At 50.9% G+C, this 25,147-nt stretch overlaps 10 protein-coding genes across 10 annotated transcripts; 5 read left to right on the top strand and 5 right to left on the bottom strand.

The window, feature by feature from the left end:
• Positions 1–1,052: 1,052 nt before the first annotated feature.
• A1O5_01988 (uncharacterized protein) lies at positions 1,053–2,142 on the top strand (the record flags this gene model as incomplete). The annotated part of the gene is made up of 4 exons (XM_007742604.1): positions 1,053–1,117; positions 1,172–1,399; positions 1,450–1,486; positions 1,540–2,142. 4 exons carry the CDS (start codon positions 1,053–1,055, stop codon positions 2,140–2,142), a joined length of 933 nt encoding a protein of 310 aa, XP_007740794.1.
• An 800-nt stretch (positions 2,143–2,942) lies between these two features.
• A1O5_01987 (alcohol dehydrogenase) lies at positions 2,943–4,880 on the bottom strand (the record flags this gene model as incomplete). Its single annotated transcript, XM_007742603.1, has 3 exons — positions 2,943–4,063; positions 4,117–4,749; positions 4,805–4,880. 3 exons carry the CDS (start codon positions 4,878–4,880, stop codon positions 2,943–2,945), a joined length of 1,830 nt encoding a protein of 609 aa, XP_007740793.1.
• A 778-nt stretch (positions 4,881–5,658) lies between these two features.
• On the top strand, positions 5,659–7,166 carry A1O5_01986 (cytochrome-b5 reductase; the record flags this gene model as incomplete). The annotated part of the gene is made up of 2 exons (XM_007742602.1): positions 5,659–5,770; positions 5,845–7,166. The coding sequence occupies 2 exons, from the start codon at positions 5,659–5,661 to the stop codon at positions 7,164–7,166; spliced, it is 1,434 nt and encodes a 477-aa protein (XP_007740792.1).
• A 1,074-nt stretch (positions 7,167–8,240) lies between these two features.
• A1O5_01985 (cytochrome P450 oxidoreductase) lies at positions 8,241–10,327 on the top strand (the record flags this gene model as incomplete). Its single annotated transcript, XM_007742601.1, has 6 exons — positions 8,241–8,379; positions 8,432–8,612; positions 8,680–9,335; positions 9,408–9,699; positions 9,797–9,934; positions 10,063–10,327. The coding sequence occupies 6 exons, from the start codon at positions 8,241–8,243 to the stop codon at positions 10,325–10,327; spliced, it is 1,671 nt and encodes a 556-aa protein (XP_007740791.1).
• Positions 10,328–11,242: 915 nt separating this feature from the next.
• Positions 11,243–12,404, bottom strand: A1O5_01984 (uncharacterized protein; the record flags this gene model as incomplete). The annotated part of the gene is made up of 2 exons (XM_007742600.1): positions 11,243–12,201; positions 12,323–12,404. 2 exons carry the CDS (start codon positions 12,402–12,404, stop codon positions 11,243–11,245), a joined length of 1,041 nt encoding a protein of 346 aa, XP_007740790.1.
• A 902-nt stretch (positions 12,405–13,306) lies between these two features.
• On the bottom strand, positions 13,307–15,148 carry A1O5_01983 (uncharacterized protein; the record flags this gene model as incomplete). Its single annotated transcript, XM_007742599.1, has 7 exons — positions 13,307–13,706; positions 13,776–13,869; positions 14,060–14,221; positions 14,285–14,351; positions 14,426–14,605; positions 14,663–14,712; positions 14,770–15,148. The coding sequence occupies 7 exons, from the start codon at positions 15,146–15,148 to the stop codon at positions 13,307–13,309; spliced, it is 1,332 nt and encodes a 443-aa protein (XP_007740789.1).
• Positions 15,149–16,385: 1,237 nt separating this feature from the next.
• Positions 16,386–17,911, top strand: A1O5_01982 (uncharacterized protein; the record flags this gene model as incomplete). Its single annotated transcript, XM_007742598.1, has 2 exons — positions 16,386–16,870; positions 16,933–17,911. The coding sequence occupies 2 exons, from the start codon at positions 16,386–16,388 to the stop codon at positions 17,909–17,911; spliced, it is 1,464 nt and encodes a 487-aa protein (XP_007740788.1).
• Positions 17,912–21,774: 3,863 nt separating this feature from the next.
• Positions 21,775–22,293, top strand: A1O5_01981 (uncharacterized protein; the record flags this gene model as incomplete). The annotated part of the gene is made up of 1 exon (XM_007742597.1): positions 21,775–22,293. The coding sequence occupies one exon, from the start codon at positions 21,775–21,777 to the stop codon at positions 22,291–22,293; it is 519 nt and encodes a 172-aa protein (XP_007740787.1).
• A 136-nt stretch (positions 22,294–22,429) lies between these two features.
• A1O5_01980 (uncharacterized protein) lies at positions 22,430–22,960 on the bottom strand (the record flags this gene model as incomplete). Its single annotated transcript, XM_007742596.1, has 4 exons — positions 22,430–22,441; positions 22,512–22,645; positions 22,698–22,772; positions 22,834–22,960. 4 exons carry the CDS (start codon positions 22,958–22,960, stop codon positions 22,430–22,432), a joined length of 348 nt encoding a protein of 115 aa, XP_007740786.1.
• Positions 22,961–23,907: 947 nt separating this feature from the next.
• On the bottom strand, positions 23,908–24,892 carry A1O5_01979 (uncharacterized protein; the record flags this gene model as incomplete). Its single annotated transcript, XM_007742595.1, has 2 exons — positions 23,908–24,520; positions 24,570–24,892. 2 exons carry the CDS (start codon positions 24,890–24,892, stop codon positions 23,908–23,910), a joined length of 936 nt encoding a protein of 311 aa, XP_007740785.1.
• Between the last annotated feature and the right edge of the window lie 255 nt (positions 24,893–25,147).

Genomic DNA, 25,147 nt, shown 5'->3' with positions numbered 1-25,147 from the left:
GACAGAAAATCGTCCCAGTCCGTGAGCCTGAAACCTGAAACCTGTAAGATGGTGAGCGAGATGGTCCAAAGTAAACTGCGCTATGGTGTAACAGCAGGGCAAACCAGGGTTAATCAAGCACACCAAGGAGTGGAAACAAAGCTAAGGGGGCTCGGGGGAAACTTGGTGTCGATTTAAGAATGCTTGGCATTTTAAATGCACTAGCCACACTAACCACACTAGCCGCACTAACCGCACTAGTCGCGCTAGCCGCACGAACTACTTGGTCAGTAAGCTCACTAGCGCCGGCTACTAAGCAACCGCAATATCGCCAACACTTGCACATTCCTCCGCTTCACCACAGACTGTACCGAGTACCGACTTGTAGGTCTTACATTGAAAGACCTCGAGGTGAGTTCGTTCCATCCCTACCCCTTCTAATACCTTAACACGAAAACTACAGCGCAATTTATATTTTTAACTCTGCTGCCTGCTTCCTTAGCGAACGGGGTCCGGAACAAGACGGGTTTCTTGCTCAGAACAGTCACGTGGCACTCCGGGGTTGGCTCGGAAAAAGTTTTCCCATACGCAAAGGGGCGAGGGGGATTTCGTTGATCAATGAATTTCCTTCTCACTTTCCTTGACGATCCTCATCTTTTCAGGGAAGCCCAATTACTCGCCGGGCTCCAAATTCCTCAAATACAGTCGGGTGAAATGGAATTTGGCCTGGGTTTCTTTCAAATACAGCGTGGCGCACTTCCTGGTTTCTGCTAACACGGACCTTCGAGATGCCTTGCATCCCAAAAATTCGTCGAACACATATCAAATCCAGAAACGGATGCAGTACATGCAAGAAGCACCGAGTTCGGTGTGACGAGTACAAGCCAGAATGCACGAGATGTCGCCGTCTAAACCTCAGTTGCGGGTATACGGAGCAGTCCTCGCAGCAACATGACCAGCAAAGGCTCCCATCTACAGACCATGAAACGGCAGTGGCTCTGGTATACCCTGCGCTAGCACATCTGCCCGATGTCCAACTTCGGGACCGTTGCATTTTCACCCACGTGGCCAGGATGTGCCACCGCCTAGAAGAATGCCAAAGCCATGAACTCGCCTTTGGGACGCTTGTGCTGCCAGAGTAAGTCTACCATAATCGTTATCCCTATCCTAGAACCTGCCTGACCTGAGACAGAATCCTTAAAATCGCAGTCTCGTACGATTTTGTTCGACATAGTGTTTGCACGCTTGGTGCTCGCCATATGGCCCTGCTCACTCGTTCGGCATCGATGGTATACGTGGAATATCATCACAGGGGGCTAGCTTTGAAAGGCCTTCGTCAATGTTTAGAGAACTTCTCCGATGAGCATATTGAGGCAGTAATTGCTGCTTCGCTTTTGCTTTCTTGGCAGGCTCCTAAGAGGTCGCCAACTGGTCTCTCATTCTTTTCATCGCATGCTGACGAAGAGATAGTGACGAATATGCGCACACTATGCAAGGGATCTGTTCGGTCTGCAATCAATTCTGCTATTTTGGGATTACTTTGTCTGACTCGTTGAGCAGGTCTTGCATCAAGTAAAAGCCGAGAACTGCCGTTCTACCTTTTCGCATCTCCTTCTTCCGGCGAAGAATACTGAGGTCGCTGCTCAACTAGCGCAGATGGATCCTGACATTTTGCTTGACCGAGCCAAGCAGGTCATATCTGAAATGCAGCAAACCTTGGGCAGATCCGAGAGCTATCGGGGTATCAGCTTAGGGATTAAAGAACTCAAAATCTACATCACCAACTTGCGTATGCAAGGTTCGAATCCACCATCGACGCATCGGCAGTTGACGACGCTATTTCCCATCCGAAATTGGATGTTTTGGATCCCCAATGCCTTCGAACAGCTGGCACAAAAGGATCCTTTCACGATGCTTTTCTTCGCCTGTTACGAGATGATACATCTAGCAATCGCTCCTCTGTTGCCGGCAGGAAATCTACCACTTGCCTTGTCGATCCGGCCCAAATTCATTGAGCGAATCAATTGCGAGTTTTTGGTTCTTGCACAGTCTGTGATGGTAGCCAATCAATTTCCCTTGGAGGATGTGACTTCTACCCTGCAGCTTTTCAGGAACTTGATGGCCGGCCCGCTCCGATACGCCAAGCTGTACAATGGTCCCTGAATCAATCGAGGCTTTTGTCAAATAACGCTCCCTGCTAGTTTTCCTGGTTGCACGAATCTACACATTTATGTGCAGGTTACTGTGGCTTCTGGAGCACGTCCTCCATTCCCAAGCAGGTCTCCTTTGGGAAAATCGGGCAATAAAATCCACAAATCTTTGCTCACCCGGTCGGGAGTTGCGAATCTCCTAAAGTTGACTTGCTTGTACACAGCTGCCTGCTGCTCGAAATTGAGGGATTTTTGACATCCCAGACAGGCTTCGGTGTATTTCCCCCCCCCCCCCCTCCATGACGAGCCGAAATCACTGCGGCGTGGTAAGCGACATTGCACAGACTTGAGAATACATGCGACCTTTCATTATACAACCTTTTTCTGCATGACGCAACATGCTTACCACCGGCTTCGCCTTTATTGGAGCATACGAGCACCACGTATTGTGGAACTAAAGCTTATCATCTGCACCACGTAGGTGCTGCCCTATTCTAATCGTTGGCGCGCGGATACAATCGCCTACTTTTGTGGGCCATTGAGCTGCCATGGAGGAAAACTAATCCATAATGTCTCCTAGAAAAGTGAGTGATATTGCCACCCTTCGGAATTTCATATTCAGAAACTCTGAAGATCAGCATCGCGAACTACGCTGCTCAATACCGACTCCAAGACGCAGGTGGACTAAAATGAAAGGCCGACCACGAAGATTCTAGTGACTCTCTGGCCAGAGAATGACAACGGTCGAGTCGCCTTTGCCAACCAGGGCTAATCCCAAGGTTCCATCAGGATGAGCACCTTTCACCCTAATGTTCATGGGAGGAGGGTGATGCCGGTAAAGGTGCCCGCATTGTCTTCGTACACCTTGACTTTGTTGGCACCATTGAAATCGGTCTTCCAGAGAGTGCCGCCCAAGTCAGCGACAAAAATGGCGTTATTTTTGCGATCCAGCTTCAACCCGATGGCTTCATGAAAATTCCTGGCGATAATCTCATGTTTAGGAAAGCGGGCATATCCACCATTGACCGTCTCCCCAACAGCACTGAGCTGAGATCTGTTCAGACTGTTTCCAAATGGGATTTCTCCTCGATCAGTCCAGAATAAACTGTTCAACTCCTCGTCGTACTCCAGATCAATGGGTTCTGGGAGCTTGTCGAAGATGACTCGAACATCAGCACGATGTGCTGGACTCTGAGCCGTTGGCATATCGATGTTGGCACTGAGGATGCGCCCCTTTCCGCTCTTTGGCGGTCCCTTTTGCGTCCAGAAGAATTTTCCCAGCTTTGGAACGACGGTCATGCCCACGCACCACTTGGTCTGATCGGCCTGCTCTTCAGGATTTTCCCAGACCCCGGTCTGCACAATGACCTCGAAATTGGATCCGTCCAGACTGACTCTTACCACGCGAAGACCTTCGCGGTCGGAGATGTAGAGTTTCCCCGCCAACTCGTCGATTGCGATCTGTTTTGGAGTGTGGACACCGCCCCGGGGAATGATAACCTGTAGATCGTTTCCGTCAAGATCACATGATAGAACACGTCCATCGTTGCTGCCGAATGTGCCCATGTCTGTGTAGTAGAGACGCCCGTCCAAAGAATTTAATGCAATTCCGTCGGGAAAGCCGGCCCCAGATACTAACGTCTTGACATTCTTACCATCCTTGGAGAGTTTCAGCAGCCTGCCCTTGCCTCCGATGTCACGGGGACTTGGAATTCCTTTCAAGGAGCTTGGAATACCCAAGTCCAATAAAACGATCCCCCCGTCGGAAATTCCCTGGGGTGTCGGGGGGTATAAGCCACCTTTGGAGCACTTGTTCCCCAGTTTACCATGTTTGAGGTAGTTTTCCTCCAAGAAACCGACCGTCTTCTCCGACGGAAGGCCCCTCTCGTGAACATAATGTTGTTCGATGAGAGTGACGGTGTCGAGGCCTACTTCTGCAATGGGAGCGTCAAAGGATGTTTGCAACGGACGCATGGGGCAAACTTACGATCCATCATTCGACAAGGAGATATCTTCGAACCCCAAAACAAGTTCCACATGTTGTCGATCTCTTCCGGTGTCGAAACTCCCTCTGCCAGAATCGTGAGGACTTCTCGTTTAATTGCGGCCCAGACTCGGTTGAAAATAAACCCGGTTGACTCCTTCCTGGCGATGAAGGGAATCAGAGCGGCTTCTCGATGACGAGCGGCCAGAAATTGGAGGATTTCTGGATGTGTATGGCCGTCCGTCATGAGCTCGACCAGGCGGTTGTCCGGAGGCATGAAATAATGCGTGTTGAGGATGCGAAGCTTTGTGTCCTGGTCGACTTTGTCCAGCATTTCGCTGGACTTGTACGAGGAAGAGTTGGATGCCAATATGCAGTCGGCAGGTGCCAGCTTCTGGAGCAAAGCGAAAGTCTCGATTTTCAGATGGAGACTCTCCGGAACCGCCTCGAAAACAATCCAAGCATCCTTCACGGCAGGGTCCAGGTCGGCAAATGCTTGAATAGTTCCTGGTGTCTTTCCGGTCAACTCGGCGTATTGCTGAGCGTTTTGCGTGACATAGTCGACGGCGTCTTTGCGCTGTTGAGCTCCTGGGTCTCGAACAGTGACATTGTACCCAGCTGCTGCCCAGCAGCATGCTATCCAATGTGTCAGTGCGATCCATCGGTAAAGGATGCGCAGGCCTTTTCTCACCAATTCGCCTGCCTAGGACTCCGCCGCCGAGAACGGCGACTGGCCTATGCTCGTAGTTCTTTGGAGGATTCCACATGTTTGTCGTAGAAAAAGAGAGAGAGACAGACGGTGTAAATTGTCCAGTGTCCTGTTCGCCGACTTTCAGGGACCTTTAAATGGACACCAACCGCTGCTGTCGTGGTACACATAATGCCTCATGCAGATGGATGGTGGACCAATTCAAATTGAACCTTCCGGAAGCTGGATTGCGGTAACTGAGGGCCGATGACGCCGCACAGTGATTGAAGACTAAACTGGCCTGTGAACCGCGCACAACTAACTAACCTTTTGCGATAGTTTTAGCTGACAGGGGCAACAGCCTTGACACTTGCTTAGTACGTAGGTCTCGCGCCAAGCGGGTTAAACCTTCCTAGCGTCATCTATACGATACGTCCGTTAGACACTAAACCCACAGTAGGAACGGCAAGCTAATTCTTCCCTCCGTCCAGATTGAAGATTCGAAATATTGGGATCTATCTCGGCTCTGGAGTATTTCAAGGAGCGATCGGCTGTGTCGGAGCCTTGGGTCGCAAAAACCCTCCAACTCTCCACTGCGGACCAGCATAGTTGCCTTAGGCATGGAACAAATTGCGTCGGAACCCAGGAGAGCGATAGCATTTTTGGCGCAAGTCATGTCCATTCGATAGATGCGACATATAAGGATAAAGGGAAAAGGCATTCGTCTTCGAAAATCATCCATCTATTGCATCTCCCCGTGTCGTCAAGTTTGATCTGCGACAACTGTCATTCTTTGTTTCTGAGCCAGACAGTTGCTGTTTAAGGATTTCTCCCATCACCCAGCGCACCCAGAAGCTATGGATTTCCAAGCAGATCGAAATGGCGGTGAAGGCCTCCAGGAGTTCTCGGTCAAAGATGTAGCCAAACACAACACTAAAGACGATGTATGGATCACCATTCACGGAAAAGGTACACTATTCTATTCCTCCAACTTCCCAGCAATTGCCGACTGACATTATGCTGACCGAGCCCCAAACTCACAGTCTACGATATCACAAACTATCTCGTCGAACACCCTGGAGGTATCCAGTCCCTCATAGAAGTCGCCGGCCAAGATGCGACGGAAGCATATGAGGATGTGGGCCATTCCGAGGACGCGAAAGAAATCATGGCTCCTTTCCTGCGCGGGACAACCAAAGGTGCCTCTAAAGTTGCCCAGAAGCCACAGAGGGCTGCGGCGCCTCAAAAGCAACCCACAGCGCAAAAGAAAGAGGGCGGTTCTAGTTCTCTCTTGAAACTGAAATACCTCCCCGTGGCCGGCGGCCCTCTGGCGCTGGGATTGGTCGCCACTCGAAATCTGCCGCAATGGAGTCTACGGAGCCTCAATCTGGGAGTGGTGAAGGCTATCAAGCTCAACAGACCAGACCTCTTGGGCCTTGGCGATGGCGGGTTTGTGCAAGGATTTGTGGTCGCTTTGACGCTGTCTCTCGCCGTATTCGCAGGCGTTGCCGTCAAAGTCTCACATGCAGCCAGCATTGAATCTGGGTTTCTGGGCTACCCAACGCATATCAAGGCCGTCGCGACACCTGCGCACCACCCCAAGGGATTCCTGAGCCCTAATACGTACCAAAGCCTCCCTTTGGTCCAGAAGGAAATTCTGAGCGGCCTGAATCTAGTGAGGTTGACATTCGAACTCCCCTCGCCAAACATGGTGTTGGGGTTGCCTATTGGCAAGCACGTCGCCATCAAAGCGAAAGTGGGAGACCAAGTTGTAACACGCTCATACACGCCGACTTCCAATGACCGTGATCCTGGAGTGTTGGTGCTGGTCATCAGGATCTACGACGACGGCCTTCTTACGGGTGGCTATCTTTCAACGCTCAATGTGGGCGACGAAGTCGACTTCAGAGGACCAAAGGGTGCGATGAAATATCGCAAAGGCTATGCCAAGAAGATCGGCATGGTGGCTGGTGGTACTGGAATCACTCCGATGTATCAGTTGATCCGGGCCATCTGTGAAGATGACACAGACACAACCGAAGTCAGCCTTGTCTACGCAAATCGCACCGAGGACGACATTCTTCTCCGAAGTGACCTGGACCGATGGGCAAGGGCCTATCCGAAGAACCTCAAGGTCTGGTATCTCCTGGACAACGCCCCTGTAGGTTGGAAGTTCGGTACCGGATATGTCACAAAAGATATACTCACGAACCGGATGCCTGTGCCGTCAAACGACTCGTCGTCAAAGGTCTTGCTATGTGGACCTCCAGGTCTCATCAACGCGGCAAAGAAGAATCTCGTGGAACTGGGTTGGAAGAAGCCGAGTGCTGTTAGTAAAATGTCCGACGACATTTTCTGTTTCTGAGATGTGGGCAAGGCTGGGCGCTCGTGGACGGAGGCGCGACTCAATAGTTCTAGTTCTCGAATAAAATTGAATTTGTCCATTGATCTTGCCCTCGATTACCCTTGTATTCGGCATAAGATGACAGGGACATCGTCGACTCAGCGGTGAAGTAAATCTCTGCATATACCTCAGTTCCCACTGAGGAATAGTCAATCTGTCTATGAATCGCATTCTGGAACGATCCAGTCTGGCCGGAAGGCTGCAAAACACATGGTTGGGACCAAGGCGTCGTGTCGGTCTTTTCGCCGCAATTGGAGTCTAGAAACATGGGTCCACAGGCCGCATGCAGATTCAAGCACAGCAAAGAGCGAGATCCGGTTTCGTTTCGAGTAATGCATGCATTCATCATTGTCTCAATCATGTCGATATCAATCGGCGTCTTCGTGTCGGCGGCTGGCGAGGCAGGATCTCAAGACGGGCCGAGTGCCGAAAAAGTGGGGCGCATATCACGCTATATTTCTATACGACGGGCTCCACTAATTTTACTCCTTTTACTCCTTTTTCAACCACGGATACAAGTTGCAGCCTGCGACTGAACGCCGGCAAGGAACCAACTACGGACGGGAAGATTGTCAGTATGCACGGATCTGCGTGGCTTATCCAACTAGCGATACTCCACTCTGGCCTCGTAAGCGACTTTCCTGCGAGTTTCACTTATCTTGGGATACAACGCGATGGAGAAACGAGGATTTCCCTCAAATCGGGTGCGTCTGTGGAAATTTCTCAACATGTCTTGAGTTATGACCGAAAATCTTGTTATATCCCTCAGATCTGTGATAAGGAATATTTCAAGCGGTGGAGATTTTCGAGGCGTCACTCGGGTTTGAGGCCCGCCGAACGATCCAGCAACGGTGCAAGAGCGTTGCTTGCTTGCCTCATCCCGAAGTCGTTAATAAGCCTCATGGAAGTACATATACTCTTCTCTGGCGGCAAAGACTCTGGCCAGGCCTTCTTCTAACACGGCTTCTCTCATCCCGCTGGGACTTACTTCACAATCGTCGAGCAGGGATTGTTGATTTACACTGATCAACAAGGATGGCCGTCAAGCATTTCTACCTCTTTGGGGAGGATCCGTCCAAGACGCGAGAATTGAACCTCGACCCCCAAGTCCAACAAGAATACGAACACGTCCGACATCTAATCGCTGAAGAATTTGCAATCATCGAACCTTCAGGTAAGGCAATAGATGGCGCCTATACATCGTGATCTCGCTAATTATCTTCCAGGCATCGATCTTTCTATTGATGGCGAGACTTTAACGGATGTGACCGATGTCCTTAGTGCGAAAACGCCGATGGCCATCTCTATCGATGGCAAGCGGATCAGAGATGTCCCAGGACCCAAAGGATATCCATACCTAGGCAACTACTACGAAGTTTACCCTGACCATCTGGGAAACCATCAACGGTAGGTGCTTTGTTATTATGATTCCAAAATATCAAACATGCTGACAACGTATTCTTCCGGCAACTAGTCTGTTTGAACAGTATGGCTCAATTTTCAAGACCACCAACATGGGGAGCACAGTCTACGAAACCAACAGCCCTCAAATCGCGCAGCTGGTGTTTTCGGAATCGCAATATTTCAGCAAAGAGATCACGCCATCCCATCCCCTTTATGGTATTAAAGACCAGACAGCGGGCGTTTTCCTGGCAGACACCAACACCGAGGCCTGGAGGCTGGCTCATAAATTTCTTCCTCCGGCCTTTTCACCAAAGGCTGTTCGGCACTACGCTCCTCAGATGCAAAAGACGGTTGAATCTGCTTTCAAAGTCTTTGACGAACTCGACAAGCGAGGAGAGGCGTGGAATGTTTACCCGTACATGCTCAAGCTTGGTTCGCAGGCTGTCGGCAAGTTGACCCTGGGCGTGGATTTCAACCACTTCCACGCGGTGGACGCACCGCTGAGCCGCATGGTTCTGCTGATCGCTCAACTGCTCGAGTTGAACAAACGAGTCACTTCCAAGGGAAGTTGGTACTCGTCTCTTCCCTTCGGAGAACCCAAGGAGTTGCGCAACTGCAGGAAGAATATCGATAACCTGGTGGAGGATGCTCTTCACAAGATGGCCCCTAACGGGGTCGAGGATCTCGATCTTCAGGACGCCGCCCTGAAGGCGTCGTGTATTGCCGGTGCGATCTTCGTTCTTCCAAATCCCCAATTCTGACGTTCTGCGTGAGAAACTAACATATTGCATACAACAGACTACGCCATGCGCGCCATCGATCGACAAGGCGAGAAACTTCCCCGAGAATATCTCAAGTCCTCCCTGGTGGTCGCCACCGCAGCTGGATTCACCACCACGTCCAGCCTGCTGTCCTGGCTGATCTTTGGCCTGGTCAGCTATGAAGGAGTGCAGGAACGGCTCCTGCAAGAGCTGATAGACAACGACATTGACGAAAACACCGTTTTTGACGCCGACACCATCGGCAAGCTGCCTTATCTTGAAAACTATGTCAAGGAGATGCAGCGTCGCCACAACCCCAGCTTCCAGCCGTGAGTACTTCTGTCTGCCCAAACCAGGAGGAAAGAAGAAAAAAGGGAAACATGGCGGTTCCAACGGATTGCTGACACACCAATTTATGGGCTTTAGTGGACGTACAGCACAACAGGACGTTATTCTTCCCGGCGGGTTCAAGATTCCTCGCGGCGGCGTGGTCATCCCGGCATTGCACCACATCCACAACAATCCCGAACTGTGGGACAACCCGACCAAGTTCGATCCAGACAGGTATGCTAAGTTCCCAAAGTCAAAAAGCGGAAAAGAAGAAGAAAAAAAAAAACCAAAACCAAAACCCCCCATTTTGGCTGGGCCATTAAGAAACTGACCCTTGATTGATTTCCCTGGCCTTGTTTCAGATGGAACACGGACTCGGTCAAGAACAGACACAAGGCAGCGTACATCCCGTTCGCGATGGGCCCGCGAGGCTGCATCGGCTTCAACTTCGCCCTGCTTGAGGTCAAGGTCTTTTTGCCCAAGCTGGTCTACCGGTACAAGTTCGTCCGCGAAGGCGACGACCCCATCCAATACGACCCGATGTTCCAGCTGATCCGGCCTCTCAATCTCTACGTCCGCGCCGAGAGGAGGCACAAGTGGCCTGCGAAAAGCGAAGCGTGTGCCTGATTGAGCCCACGCACGTCACACACCACTCAGCATGCTATGGTAAGGAAAGACAACCTTTTTTCCCCCTCGCTTTGAACATAAGCTTAGCGTGTCGAGGAACAGCTCAGAATTGGGAGGTGGCGGCCTCTAGAGAAAGTCTTGCAGGCAGGCAGGCAGGCAGACAGTCCATCTTCCTATCTAAAAGGAACATATAGATAGTCAGACCCTTAGGCAGACAGGCACGGACGGCCCAAGGGGTTCTAGACCTAGAGCTCGATCTGGGTCTGATACTCCAAGTCTGGATTCCGACGCTGCCGTCCGAGGGTCTCGGGGTTTCAAAGGGGGAGTTTTGCACGGAATTCGACATCTGCGGCAGTGCGCACATTCAACTACATAAGGGATCATTTACATCTGCGAAGGGAGAGATAGTGTTTCGAGTCATCGTCATGATCTTTCTTGAGCTCGATCTTGATCTACCCCTTCTCACTCCCACTCCAACTCTGTCTGGCTCTCCCCTAGTCCACTCTCACATGACGGATTAAACACCCCCCATTCTTGCATGAAACCGATCAAATACGCCCAGAATCTCATCACTGGGTAGTAGCTAGGCCATCTACGCGGCTATAGCCTACTTGTACGTGGCATGCAGGTATGTATGTCACCCGACTTGAGAATCACATCAATGCATGTCTATAAATTAGCGCTCCCGCGAACGTGCAAAACGGTATGCTGACTCTTCTCCGCGCAGTGATGTCTGGGCCGTTGGTGGCCTCGGGTAGATCCCACGGGTCCTGGTGCAGCAGGGCCTCATGTCCCCAAATACCGTCCTTGCCATCATCGTCATGTCCAGCGAAGGGATTTGATCCGTATTCTGCGCATCGCTCGCGGTTCACCACCCTCGCCGCTCCACCACACACGTCCGGTCCTCTCGGCTCGTCAAAGATTCAAGTCCACTGCACCCCCCTTCTTCAACTGACCGAAACACTTCTTCCACAAGTCATTCTCCTCACCTAGGAAATAATGCAAATCCACCTCGTGCATGCCTGCCTCCTCGTCACCTTGCATGCCTTCCAACTGTGCAATTACATTTCCCAGTCCGAATGCCTTGCCTACGCTCTGCGTCGTGCCTGCCTCTAACATGGCATGCACCACGTGGACATGCAGGTGATAGTACGTAGGTTGGTAGTGAAGGTAGCATTTGACCTCATCGGCCTCGACCTGGCCAGGAGGGAAGACTTTTGCGGTGGCGGCGGCGACGATTTGTTCGCGCATGGCCTTGAGCCAGGGGATGTGCTTCTTCTTTAAATCCCTCAGGGACCAAATATCCCTCCTCTGCACGAGAGCAAGTAAGTGCATTCCCTCAACGGTTTTCCTGTCCCAGTTCAAATCCGGTAAGAGTAGAAAGCCCGTGTTGGAAGGAGAATCCCAATCGACTCGCGCAATCACATCTTCTTGCTCCGTGCGGCCTTCGAGGATGTTGAAGACCCAGTCGAGCCGGCCGGCTGCGCGTTGGCCCGTTATGTATGGTTTTATATGCGTAGAGTAGATGTGCGGTGTTTCCGTGACCATACGCACGCGCTGGGCGGAGTATTTTCGGATATGTTGAGCTGAGCATGGGTAGATCAGGTTGAGTTTAAAGTCTGGGATGATCGAGAGTGAAGATGTCGCAGATGACGCAGATAAAACGCCAGTAGCCGATGAAGACGATTCAGTAGATCGATTCGCCAGGTACCATCTGTAGATGTCGTTGGCGCCAAGATTGGTGGTATTGATGAGAGATTTCAGAAGCAGCGACACGAGCTCCGGCTCCGTTGGAAATGCGGCCCGTTCAAGCGTGATAAGTGCGGGCATATCAGCGATGCTGCCCAGCAGGGAGATCCGTCGGCCATTTTGGTCTACGTCAAAATTTGGTCAGAATGAGTGTGACCAAGCAGAAAGGTAAGCGATCTATTAAAGTGTAACGATTGACAACGCTGTGGGTCAGATGCTATACGAGCGAAGCTGGTCACATCTCACCTTGATTGAGGACCCTCTCGAGCTTGAATCGAGGCACGAGTGATTCGGCCTCGGCCTTCGTTTCTGGCTGCGGAGTAGACATGATACATCACCCGAAGGCGAAATTCGGAGCGCAGGGCTCCAAAGAGCCGCGTTTCATAGACAGAGTCTCTCGAATGATGCACGCGGCTGAAGGGGGCCAGGGAATAGTACCCGCTTTTGTGTCTTCAGCGGGCACAATGACTGCCAGTCTCAATTCTTTAGCGGCAGAAATATGTGCTCTCAATGTAGATCAAGAATCTAAAGAGTTGGGGCCGAGCACCACATTGCTCTAAACGTCTGATTCCTGGAGTATGCGGATGCCAGATGTCGAAAAAAGTTCGAGTCAGTGTGATGCCAAGGAATGACGGGCGACCCCTGAACGAATCTCGTCGCCGCAGCCTGATGACGTCGATAAAGGGCGGACGAGGCTGGACGAGGCTGAGCGAGGCTGACTCTTCTACTTATTTGGCAAGGGTTGAAGGCGCGAGGCAGGAAACGATGAAAGCATTCCGTACTCAGCACAATTGAATGCGAATCTAGTCGGACGACCCAAATTGGACAAGAAAGATGCGGATAATGGAATTTCGACTTCCACGACTATGGCAATTGAGACCCAAACAGTCTCTCGGCGGTTCTTCTAGCAACCACCGCTCCATTAGCACTTTGTCTTTTTCTTTCTGAGGCCGATCCTCCTTCCAATACTTAGTAGCATAGCTCTGCCGGAATGTCTCGACAAACTCCTCTACCTCCATCGGGATCAAAATATCTTCAAGCATAGTCACGATCTGTCGAGCACTTCGGTAGAGCAGGTTCATGGCCTGAATAAGAATCCTCTTCTCCTTCTCCTCCAGATCCTTCTAGTCGATGCACCGGGAACCGAACCAGATGCAGACAACAGCATTTTCAATTCATAACTCTGTGCTCCGGCGATTTCCCAGGCTTTGCTTCGGTCATCCCAAAGGTCTATTTTGCCGGTCTATAGAAAATTTCCCGAACTTTTCCACCGTCACAAATAAACAGGGAATCTCCTTCTAATTTTACCACCATGCCTACATTTCGGATTAGAGAGACAAGCCGGCGGGACTCCACAATGATACGGTACCTGTAGAACACCATCGGAATGGGAACCATGATCAAGGCCAAAAATCCCAATAAGGTATTCCCCCAGCCCAGACCCAGGCTCTGATAGAGCGGAGGCGCCGCCAGCGGTAGAAATGCTGCGAACAGCGAACGCATAACTGTTGGGGCGGCAACAGCGGAGGCAGCATGAAGGGGGAACGCATCGACCATATATGTCTGAAACGGAAGGAAGATGCCTAACATACCAATACCATAAGGCACGGTGCCAGCAATAGCCGAGAGCCTGTAGAGAGGAGTAAATCACCTTGAACCAGCGTGGCTAACACACTCTAGTACTCAGGTAAGCACTTACCAGTGAGAATGTTTGTCTGTTACCCAGCCATACCATATCAGAGACATCGGGAGCATGATTCCACAGTATGGTGTCGTGGCCAATCTCATTTCAGCTGAATGCGGTCAGTATGGCAATAGAGGGTGTAGAGGGACGGTGATCTCTACGCTCGAATAATCCATTGTTCTTCGTCATGAGCTTCACGACCTGTGCGTCATTGAATCTGATCAAAGCAAACAAAGCGATCTAAAGAGGTTTGACTGTTAGAAATACCTCACCCAAGGGGCCAGGCGGGTACGGCGCACAAATGTCCCAAGTCCCACTGCGTAAATGGTCAGCCTTAAGCAATGACGGCGGGTATGATAAGAAAGTTGCAAGCTCACATCCAAGATATGAGAGGCCTGTGAGCTGGAGGGACCAGCCATATGCTTCTTGAAAGACTGTCGGAAGGGTAGTGAACATGAGGTCTGCGGCAAGATCAGTTTGGGAGCGAGAACTTCGTCACGAGTGCAGGAGATCGGAACACTCACACAGCAAGCCATACGCCGTCGCAACATAGATGCTTATAAACAAGACGATTGGGGATTTGGCCAGCAGCTAAGATCAAAATCAGCCGGCATCTGGATCATGGGATTGGCTGGACTCAACTTCAGCGGCCTTATCAGGCTGACTTTCAACAGCTCATGAGCAGGCATCCGGTTTTGAACTGCTGACACCAGCTCAGGTCTCCCGAGCGTCTTTCTCAACTTTCTGACCTTCCGCTCTAGAAGAACAACAGCGTTGGATTCTTGCATGAAGAGCGTGATTATGGCAGTGGAAGATCCAGCACACAGCACCAGGATCCAGTATGCCTGTATCGATGTCAACAAACACCCTCCCCAGTCTCAATACGGAGCAAGATGCCGAACCCATCGCCAACTAAGATATTCCGTGATGAACCCTCCACAAATTGGTCCAACTGCCATTCGCATCAGCGTTTCCGCGCGAAAAACAATGATCGAAGACTGCTCCTTACTGATAGGACCCAGCGATTGGCTGCCTACAATGATCGCCGAACCAAAAGCCCGCCGTTCGACAGGATACAGATCTCCCACAACAGCCGGTGAGATGGTGATGATGGCCGATCCACCAACTCCGGCTAGGAAACGCATGATGATGAGACTCGGCATGTTGGGCGCGAAGCTGCACCCGAGGAGCCAGGCCACGAACATCCAAGAAGATATCATGACCACCGGATATCGGCCGTAAATTTCGGATAGAGGGGCCAGGAATAGGGGGCCTATTGCATATCCGAGAACGTAGATGGTGATCATAAGAGACCCGAGCACACGAGATGGCTCATGCAAGTCCTCCATCGTGCTCTCGATGGATGGAGCACACAGGGACGAGGCCATGGGACTGCAGGTTCAGGTAAGCAAGCTGTTTGGCCATTGCCGGTATAGGCTCATTCTGTGTCGAGAAGCACACCTGATGGTTGCCAGGACAGCCATCTGAAACATCAAGAAGGCCCTCTTCTTTCGTTTCCAATTCCTAGAACCCTAGTCAACAAGTGATTCAACAGCGGTCGAATGTATACGCTCACTTGGGATTAGCAGGGTCAGCGACCGAATCCCAGCCAACGACGCCTCTGTCCAACTCCATCAGCGGTACTAGGTTGGGGCCTAAAGGTGTCCCTGCCACGGGGACCTCGACCTCCTTGTCCGGCAATTCGACATTGCCATCCGGCGCAACCACCCTGAGGGCATGATCGTGGCCTTCAATTTGAGAAAACTCGGTATCGCCTTCTGCCTTGGGCATCGTGGATGGTGTAAGGATACAGAAATCTAGAGACGCCTCTGCGTCTTGAAAGAAAAGCCATTTTCACAACCAGGCACGCAATTTGTGCATTGACCTTAGGGTAAAGGCTATCTAGAAGAAGCAGAGTCAGTCAGTCTCTTCCCCATCCGCAGTCCTCGGTACATGCTGATAGTCTTGATTGGTCGACGCCTGGGAGTCTCCAAACTGAACCTCGGCTATGGTGCCAATGCTCCAGCTGTGGAGTGTATAGATGTTTTCAATACGAGAGGAGAGGGGGGTTTAATTAGTTGCCCACGGTCAAGCTTTTTGATTAGTAGTTCGGAGCAGTTCATGCCAAACAATCCGGCCTGAGATAAGAATCGGACGGCGACTGACATTTGCGCTGGAGTTGCAAGGCGACTCGTCGACCAGGCAAGACAAGGCTCGAGCCGAAACGTCTTGAACGTCGAGACACTATCGTTAGCCGCCTGACTTGCCAAATACGTACCTCATACCTCCTCGTACTGGGTAATATGTTCCGAACAATAACCGCCTAACCACCTAACCGCCTCGCCGCCCTGTCCTGCCCTGCTCCCTGCAAACCTGCGAGCCTAGCCTCTCTGCTGGCCCCCTTGATGGCTCGATGGCCCGCCCAATCCTCACAAATCGTGCGCTGTACTATGTCGTTAGCTATCATGCACAGACCGCGCATCAGGCAGAAAAGGCGTCCTTTGTACGACCTGAGGAAGTATGGGCGTTCCGCTGCCCATCGAAGCTCGCCGCGGCCTTCACTCAGCCCATTGATCAAGGTATCAGATACATGCAACTGACGATGCTAACTGGTAGACTGCAGCAATGCCGGAACCATTGGCAATCGTGACCGCTGTCGCGACTTTGGTGACAAACGCCTACAAGCTTTGCGGCGGACTTTACCAGACGATCGACGAGATTAACCAGGCTCCCAAACACCTCCTCTTCCTCTCTCAAGATCTCAGAGCCTTCTACACTGTCCTTGGAACGCTCGAGACCCACCTACAGGAACATGACTTCTGCCCCAATGTTCTCCATCCAGCTGCGCTTGCCGACCCGAATGGACTCTTGGAGGATTGTGTGAAAGTTTTGAAAGCTCTGCAGAGAATTGTTAAGAAATTCATTAAACATGATCGAGCGCCGAAGTTAGAGCCGCAACATTCCACGCCGTCTGGAAGTAAACTGCTCAAGCAGGCCAACTCTGCTGAGCCTGATGCCGCCACAAGACAATGGGGATATGATCTCGGCACTTGGGACAAGGTCAAACTCGTCTTCCTTGAAGACGAGGTAGCCAGGCTACGTGCCCACCTGTCTAACTACAAGATGACACTCAATATCGCCATAGTATCAATAGCCACAGCGAGGTGATCAGTGCCGACACCAATGCCACAAAAGCCATCGTCAATCGGATTGAACAAGAAGTGCTTGAGACGAAGAAGCAGGTTGAGCGTTTGTTGATCGCCTTGGAAAGGGCAGAAAACCGCCACATCGAGCGTGGAGTGATCCTGAAAAACTACCATTCAACACTCCGACGTTTGGCACCTTCTGCCGACTCGATTACAAGTGCAACATCTTTCGCAAACCCCCCAACTCCTAGTGCAATCCTCACTCTTCCGCTATCCGTGCTGTCTGTTTCTGGTCGGCTGAGCTCTGCACCTCCCGAGCCCTCCCGAGCCGCACCTGAAAGCTTCTCGAGCTCTTCAACCGACCATACTGCAGTAGTTAGGTTGTTAATAGAATCTAGCAAACCATCTATCCAGTCCGCAGAAGTTGGTGGAGCTCTTCATAGGGACGGAAAGGCTGACAAAGTCTTTGTTCGCTCCGAGTACGAATCTTTCCAGGTCTTTGTCAACGGCATTGATAAGTCATCCGTCGCCATGTGGGTGGACTCGCAAACCATGGTTGATGCTCTGAAGAGTCGTCTTCAAGACCGGACTGGGGTGCCTGCAGACCGGATCTACGTTACCTTTCGCGGGAAGTTGATGTGGGACGGGGATCAGCTTGGGAAATACGGGGTCAATCATCTTTCGACACTACACGCCCCCTTACGAGCAGTAGCAAGAGGTGCAGAATTCCCGATTTGGGAAGCCGAAGCAGCCGGAGCGGATGGCCGCCTGCTCACCCGGTCAGTAGATGGTCTCGCCCCTTCCTCGGCGTCCACAGGAGAGCATTCTCTCGGCTGGTACCGGAGACGTGAGTATGCATGGCGGCGCGTGTTCTCTCTGCGCCTGCCCACCGTCTTCCACACGGATTCAAGGGAGAGGAGTGTTTTCACCGTAGACTTCTTTGTGCGCCGCCGCTTGAGTGGAGAAGTGAACCGAGGAAAGAGGTCTGACAGACAGGTATGTTAAATTCCATGAAATCTATTATTGATTGAGAGAATAAGCGGTTGGATCCTGAAATTTTGTGATTGTGACAAAATATTAATAAGTAGCCAGGCCACTACAGAAAGTACTACATATCCTAGCGCCTTAGGTCGCCTGGAAAAGTATCGTCACTTTGGAATATAATGCGGAATTCGATGGGTCGAAAAGTTTCATGAACTGATTTTTTATTAATAACAACTCTGCCAATAGAGGTAACGTAGCTGTGTTTTCACCGCCGTGGGAGTTTAGAAAATGACGCATCCCAAAATATCTGTTCCCCCTACATTCTCGTTGCCTGATCGTCAAAGGACTTTGTGCTCGAAGTCGAATTGCCCAACCGTGCCAGGTCCATGGCATGTTTGAAGCCAAAGCAACTATAGAGTCTGCGTACTCCGTCTACCTACCTGCAGGAAAAGGACATCTAGGCCATCAAAAGAGATATACTGACGATTGACTTGTAGGAGGAATGCCAGACCCGCCGAGTTCGCGGCTAGCCTTGTCGCCATCTTGTGCTAGTCCCGATCAGGCAGTAAGTTTTTCAGCAATAGAGGGGCTCGCTTAGCCAGCGAGCCTCGCCAGCAAGTGTTGACGCAGCCACATCCATTTCAACGGTCCCAGACCCCGTAACGGACACGGAGCATGGTAGTGGCCCGTTGGCTCGGACGGACTGTCCCTCTGGAGTAAATGGTCGATGGAGCCTGACCCTGAACGCCACCCGAATGCATCGCCATTTGCTGGTGGTGTTCCCAGGGACGGGTCGGCTTTATTGATACCGGCCTCGTACTCGGTATGGTGTGAGCAGGCATATTCGCGCCACACTATTCTTGCCAAGGGACGTTCGGGTGGTCTTTGAGGGCACAAGAACTGAAGCGGCCCTAGTGATTCGTGTACATATTATAAACTAACAATCCCCCCTGTCCAAACACCATTTTCAGCCTAATCACTTACCACAGCCTGTAGATGCTTTATAGGTAATACACCGCGCCGATCACGACATCATGTGCAGAATCATAACAACAGCGTCATAAAATATTGCAAACCCTCAGAAACCTGCAGTTTTGAAGCATGGATTCTCTTGGCTCACCGTCGATATGCGCCCAAGCCATGCGACTCGAGCTTCCCTCTCATCATATTGATAACGTCAAGTCATCGAAGGGGTATGCGACCCCGGATTTCGATCAAGCTTGGGCGGCCGAGGGGTCTGAATGGGACGAAGTGAGTTTATTCTTCGCGTCCTTCCGTACAGGATATTCTAACCCTTCTTTTTTTCTCGAAGTCGCCTACGAGAACATCGCTTTCCTCCGACACAAGCCCTATCGCAGCCTTGACATCGGGAGAGTCCGCTCCCCAAGGCGGAAGCCCTCCGATATTGGCAGCAAGGCGAAGTCGTACGCTGAGTGGTGTACATGTTATTGTGGACCAGTATGGCAGGGAATGCGAAGTGGTTCAAACTCGAGGCGAGGTCGGTGTAACCAAAGGGATGGGGGCGAGGTGTACCAGCTGACATAGTCACCAAGCGACGACGCGCTCAGAATAGAAAAGCCCAGCGAGCATATCGAGCACGCAAAGAAGCCCAGCTGAAGTCTGCATCATCGACCTTGGCCGAGCATCAGTCGCAGCTGCGGACTCTGAACCGTCACAACCGCGAGCTTCTCGACACAATCAAACGACTCAAGGCCATAATTCTCCAGCTGGAGGCAGAGAATCAGCTCCTCAAGGAGGTGCAAAGCACAAATGTAAACGACATGGATGAGCCGGGCGGCTGGATGCTTGAAAGTCCAAATTTCACTTCGCCCCTACCCTCAGAACTGTATTGGAATGCACGAGAAAGATCGAATACACCATGATCATAGGGACCGCCACTAAAACAGATCGTCCAATGCTGCCTTATCCTCGCAGATGGTTGAGTGCAACTTCGCTCCGGCGCATGGCCCTCGAGTGGTGGATTCGTGCACAGGGTGACTCTGAACGCTTTGGGGCTAGGCTTCTCGAATCGACAAAGAGTCATTCAATCGGTAGGACGCATCTTCCGATATCTTGACGACTATTCTTGGTCAGCACTCGGAATTGCGCACAAACCTTCGATTGTGTGTAATTCGATTGTATTCTAGAGTTCGAGAATTTCAGATATGGATTAGGCGAGGCAGAGTCATCCAGACGGGATTCCAGAATTTGAGTAACCAGCGTTTCATAAGCAAGATATATCCACTCGGGTGGTATCAATGTAGTCTGTATGGCGACTATAGCTTCGCTTATCTCCAGTAACGCGGCTCCGTCGTAGTGATACCAGGGAGGAAAAATCCACGTACTACTGTTGTGGCAATTTTTGAGTCGGAGTCTTGCTGCCTTGGGCAGGCAATTTTGCACTTCCTCGACCAAAACTTCGGGGCTGGTGTCCCTCAACGAATCTAGGAAAGGGTCTGTGCTTACAAAAGCAGTCTTCAGCCAGCTAACCTTGTGCTTGCCCGTCGAAAGCGAGGAAGTCTGCAGAAGCCAGGCTCAACCCGAGCACGATTGTGGGGTTTTTGTTCCCCAAATGCTTCAAGTCGGCGACGCTAATTGATAGTGCCGGTTCCTCATTAGGAAGCCTGAGGAGGGGTCTGATTGGCCGAGCAAAATGGAGACAATCAAGCTCCGTTGACTTCGCAGAGTGCGAGTGCTTATTAACACTGGTCGTGAAGCGAGCAACCAAGCACGCAGGCAGCGGCTATCTAGCATTGTAACGTTGATAGTGTGATGTGAATTGCCGAGCCTGTTTGCTGAGCAGGGCCATGTGTGCATGTTTATTGGCTGATTGTTGTGACCACTGCCTCTCGTCGGCACGTCTAAACCTCGAAAATGGGTGGTGTATGGGACAAGGGCAGAAGTTCTGTCCAAGAGGCTTGAGCAATCTGTAAGACTCTTCGAAGAATAACGTGAAGGGGGGAGGGGGATTAGAGAGTTCAATGACTTTTGTCGTTGTCCAAAGACAGCTCTTTGTGGCTTGCACAAATTACTTAAGCCTGCACTTTCTGCAGCCCCTGGTGGATGATCATCCGAATCAACGCTTGTTGTCTCCTTATTTGTAAGTTTCGATTTTCTGTACAACCTGGTCCGCATTTTAGACTGGTCCTCTATCATGCGCTGCAACGCTACCGATGTAATGTGGTTAGGGAGAAGAAAAGAATGGTATCATTTCCGGTGAGTTCGAAGATGGAAGTAAATTTTCTCAAATGGCGTACCCTGGTCGATTCGTTCGTCCATGTCTTTCTGAAGAGACTGGTTCAACAACCCCATGCATTGAAGCATTTGACGGCTTCGAGGGTTATAAACATCCTTGGCACAGCCCAAGATAATTTTTTAGATGGAGTCTCGACTCCTGTAAAATCCGCGTCTTCATTAGCCAAGTACTTGTGGGTCCAGGATGCTCTCGAACGAATAACTCGGACCCGTTGCGCTGGTCGTCGAAAGAATTGAGGCGTGAGTAACGGCTGGCCATAGAGGGAGGAGGTGCGCGGAGGCGGCACCCGTATCTGACAGATTGCCTTGTGGTTTCCAAGTGCGGCTGGGGTACTTTCGCTGTGCGGTCATGCTATCAAGTGTCTCTGTATTGAGTATCTCGGGTCCACTAAGCGCAGCTACGAGTGTCGATCAGAATGTTAGCTCAAGGCATAGAGGAAAGCAAAGATATTGATGGAAACGTACCGGATCAGAGATCCAAAGGCTACAGCGTAGTTGGAAAATGACGAGCTGTAGTGTCATTTAAGCTGAATGTCGTCATGAGAGACTGACACCTGGGTTCCCTTTCTTCAACACCCAACCACTTCTGAGCGTTGCGTTAACGATGATTTGTACTCTTCACCACAACCATGCCCAAGACAACAATCGAAAGTCTAGCGTCGCCAAGTCTCCCACTAGAAGCGCCGGCATTAGATGATCCACAACTGCGATATTCGTACGAAGTTGCACGAGGAGAGAAGGGTGTCCTGTCTTTTGAACCATACAAGAGCCTCATCTTGCCCTATTGGGCTTTTCGCACTGTGCCGCTTGCACAGAAATCAGCAGAGCTCTTGTGGTCCATCTTTGGATCGTATGTGGAACGTGGGGATTTGGTTGGGGCGGACATGACTCGCAAATTCATCCAAATGGGTATGACCCGCGCCCGTCGATATGCCAACCACAAAGGAGGCCGGAAATATGGTGCCGGTGGGAAGCAGTTGGGAAAATGGACCGGAGAGGACGCGGGTGGGAAGAGGAAGGAGAAAGCAGAGGCTAGCGAGATTTTCAAGGGTTATTGGAGACGGTGTATCGCGTCGGAGGAATACATTCGCCTGAAGGAGGAGTGGTCGAGAGCCAAGCAGCAGTATCTGAAGGTTCATCGTGGCTAGGACATTGAGGCTTGCGGCGTCGTAGAAGTGTCTCGATTATCCTTCTCTTTTTCATCCTCAGCATCATTCTGCTGGGTGTCTTTCGTGGGATGGACATGAATCGCCTCCGCAAAGGAGATCCATTCTGCAATCCCCTTCACAAAGATGTCTTCGTTAGTGGGCACCGTGTCATGACCCCAGACTATAACTTCTTCAAAGGTTGACGACTCCTCAAGTACCTTGACGGGATCAAGAGGCTCTTCGTCTTCTTCATCGGCGATCTCAATGTCCTCGTCCACCACGGTATACGTGGGGCCGGTCTGTGATTTGCAAGGCTGTGGGAGATATCGATCGGTGGTCTTTGCAATAGCACCTGCGAGTCTATTAACCACAGCGTCCTTGAGAATCTTGCATGGGGATAGTACCTCGATATCCAGCGGGTAATTTTATGACTTTGCCCCGTAGCCTGCGGCCTCGAAAGTAGGAGGTTGCCGTGCCATCTTGCAGTATCAAAGTTAGTATACGCTCAAAATGTATAGGCAGAGACACTGAAAAAAACACCTTTGTCGAACTGAGGCGACCAATATCTCTTCGTCACTTTGGTTGGCCCATTATGATGGATGCGGCAAGGGAGGATGTTGACGGTGCATTTATCTCCAGGATTTCCGGTCCGTTGCAAGGCGAGCATTTCCAATGATTCAATGATACTTTCAGAGACGGCAGAGTACGCAGTGTTATCGGTTGTCGTAGGGAGAGTTGGATTGGAAGGCTTAGATTTGAGTCTGAGGCGCGTCTTAATCGTTTGAACGACGCGTCAAAAATTCCAATTATGTAACCCGGACAAACTTCGGAGCGACCTTGAACTACCTAGTGATATGGCTGGACTTGGGTGGGAGCAGGTTCAAAAGGAAATGAGGCTTCTGGATAATTAAGGCATCAGTTTGTGGTCTAACACAGATTGCGCAACGTGTCAATTGCGATGTGCTTGTATCATTGACTATACCACGAAAGTCATGTGTTTACCCAGTTCGCAAAGCTTTATGCTAGCCCGATAGCCATAAATCATCATTGATCCTCTTACGGTGCATGAATGCCCTTGTAAACGTCCCATTGAATATCAGTCGCTCATTGTGGTGTCAGGGACGAATATTCACGGCTTTCTTTCAAGAAATTACCTACTCCTGCCCAATTTGGAAGCCAGTCCTTCAACTGGGAGACGGATCGCGAGGTGAAGTCTTGGAAGAAGCAGACATGAGGACGTCAGACAAGGTGATTTGAACGCACAATCAAAGCTACAGACCACATCTCGGATAGTGAAACTTGCTGGGGCAGCTTTGCCCCATGACCGGTTTAGGAGACCGCCTATCGTGTCACCTTCCGAGCTTTGAGCCGTTAGCAATCCCAAGATACGGGCAGGTGTATTCGTGGTACGCCACGCTGCCAGCTATGGGCATGTGAGATTCTCGAGAATTAATTCGTTTACTGTAATGCTAGATTTAACACCAGGATATTGGCCGATACGATCATGATGGCAGCGTGGAGAAACCATAAATTCGATGGAGGACATACCAATGTGATATTTCATCTCCTAGCGGTAAGTGCCCATTGTCTGTTTCAAATCAGTTGCTGCTCTGGTCAATGCTTTCTTTTCTTCTTTTTTTTCTTATGTTTACGAGGTTTCGTCTGGTCTTCCGCATCCTGGTTTCTTTCGGGAGGAGGTTGTGCCGGCCATCGCTTGGAATGTTCTCGTTCAAAAGCGGCTTTGTCTTTTCTGAACAGTAGCATGCAAGCCTGGGCATCTTCGACACTGGAATGTTCACTCTGCTGTATCTCAAAACCTAGCAATTCAGAAGCAAGGATTTTCAGTCGCGGTGATCCACCTCCTGCTATTTTTCGATAGGATGGATGGCGAGCTGTATCCCGGACATCTCGTTGAGGATGGCTGATCATCAATGCTTCTAGATCATGCCGTATGGCGTGGCCAACTATAACCCTGTCCTTTAGGATCTTTGCCACTTCCACTTGAACCTCCTTGAATCGTCTGGCAGTCTTCATGTGATTGTGTGAGATTCCACTAATATGCGTTCGGTAGTCCGTAACGGTCTCAAGTGGAAGAACGTAGGAATCGTAGATTTGGTCGCCATTGTAATTGACGATGCTGACACGGGCGAGTGCGGATTCTCTCTCTGGGTTCGGGCCAACCCCGACCATCTCGCAATCCAGGGCAACGTACCTGCCAATTTCTACCCTAAGGAGGGTGTCAGGATAGGCCACTGAGAGGGGAATAGTAAACATACTCGGGAGACAGCCCCGCGTTTACCTTCTGCGATGGCTCACGAGGAGGTGGCCGTGGACGAGGAAGGTTGTCGCGATTCTCTAGTTCTTGGATCGACGATGGTCTCGTAGAATGGTCGCCATCGAGAGCCATGGCCCTGTGGATGTGTGGTCTCTTCCTAGTTTTCGGGGGCTCCGCGGGGGATTTACTGGCGATATTCTGGACGTCCTCCCGTTTGCGTTTCACGCCATGCTTGAACGAGGACTTTGTGGAGAAGCTGCCTGTCCTGTTGTTGAGCGTCGCTTGCAGTTTCTTCCAGTTTGCTGACAGGTTGTTGAGGTCCATCGCAGACCATCAGAGCGGCTTAGAGGGAGACATGGTTGGCAGGGAGAGCGAGATGGAAGGAAGAACTCCGTACCGAGTACGAGGTAGTGAAAAGAGAATGCGGAGAATCTCTTACGAAATGTCACCCACATAATGGAACATCGTTGTTCCGTTCCGATACCCACCTTGTCTTGCGGTTGCACAATCCAATCTCATACAGCTTTCCACCATTCATTTCGTAGCCAAATGCCCCAGAGATTCCTCAGGATAACTTCG

Source organism: Cladophialophora psammophila (assembly GCF_000585535.1).
Source record: "Cladophialophora psammophila CBS 110553 chromosome Unknown aczJe-supercont1.2, whole genome shotgun sequence".
Lineage (NCBI taxonomy): Eukaryota > Fungi > Ascomycota > Eurotiomycetes > Chaetothyriales > Herpotrichiellaceae > Cladophialophora > Cladophialophora psammophila.
Note: the sequence above shows the minus strand (reverse complement) of the source record. Positions and strands in the feature narration are given on the sequence as shown.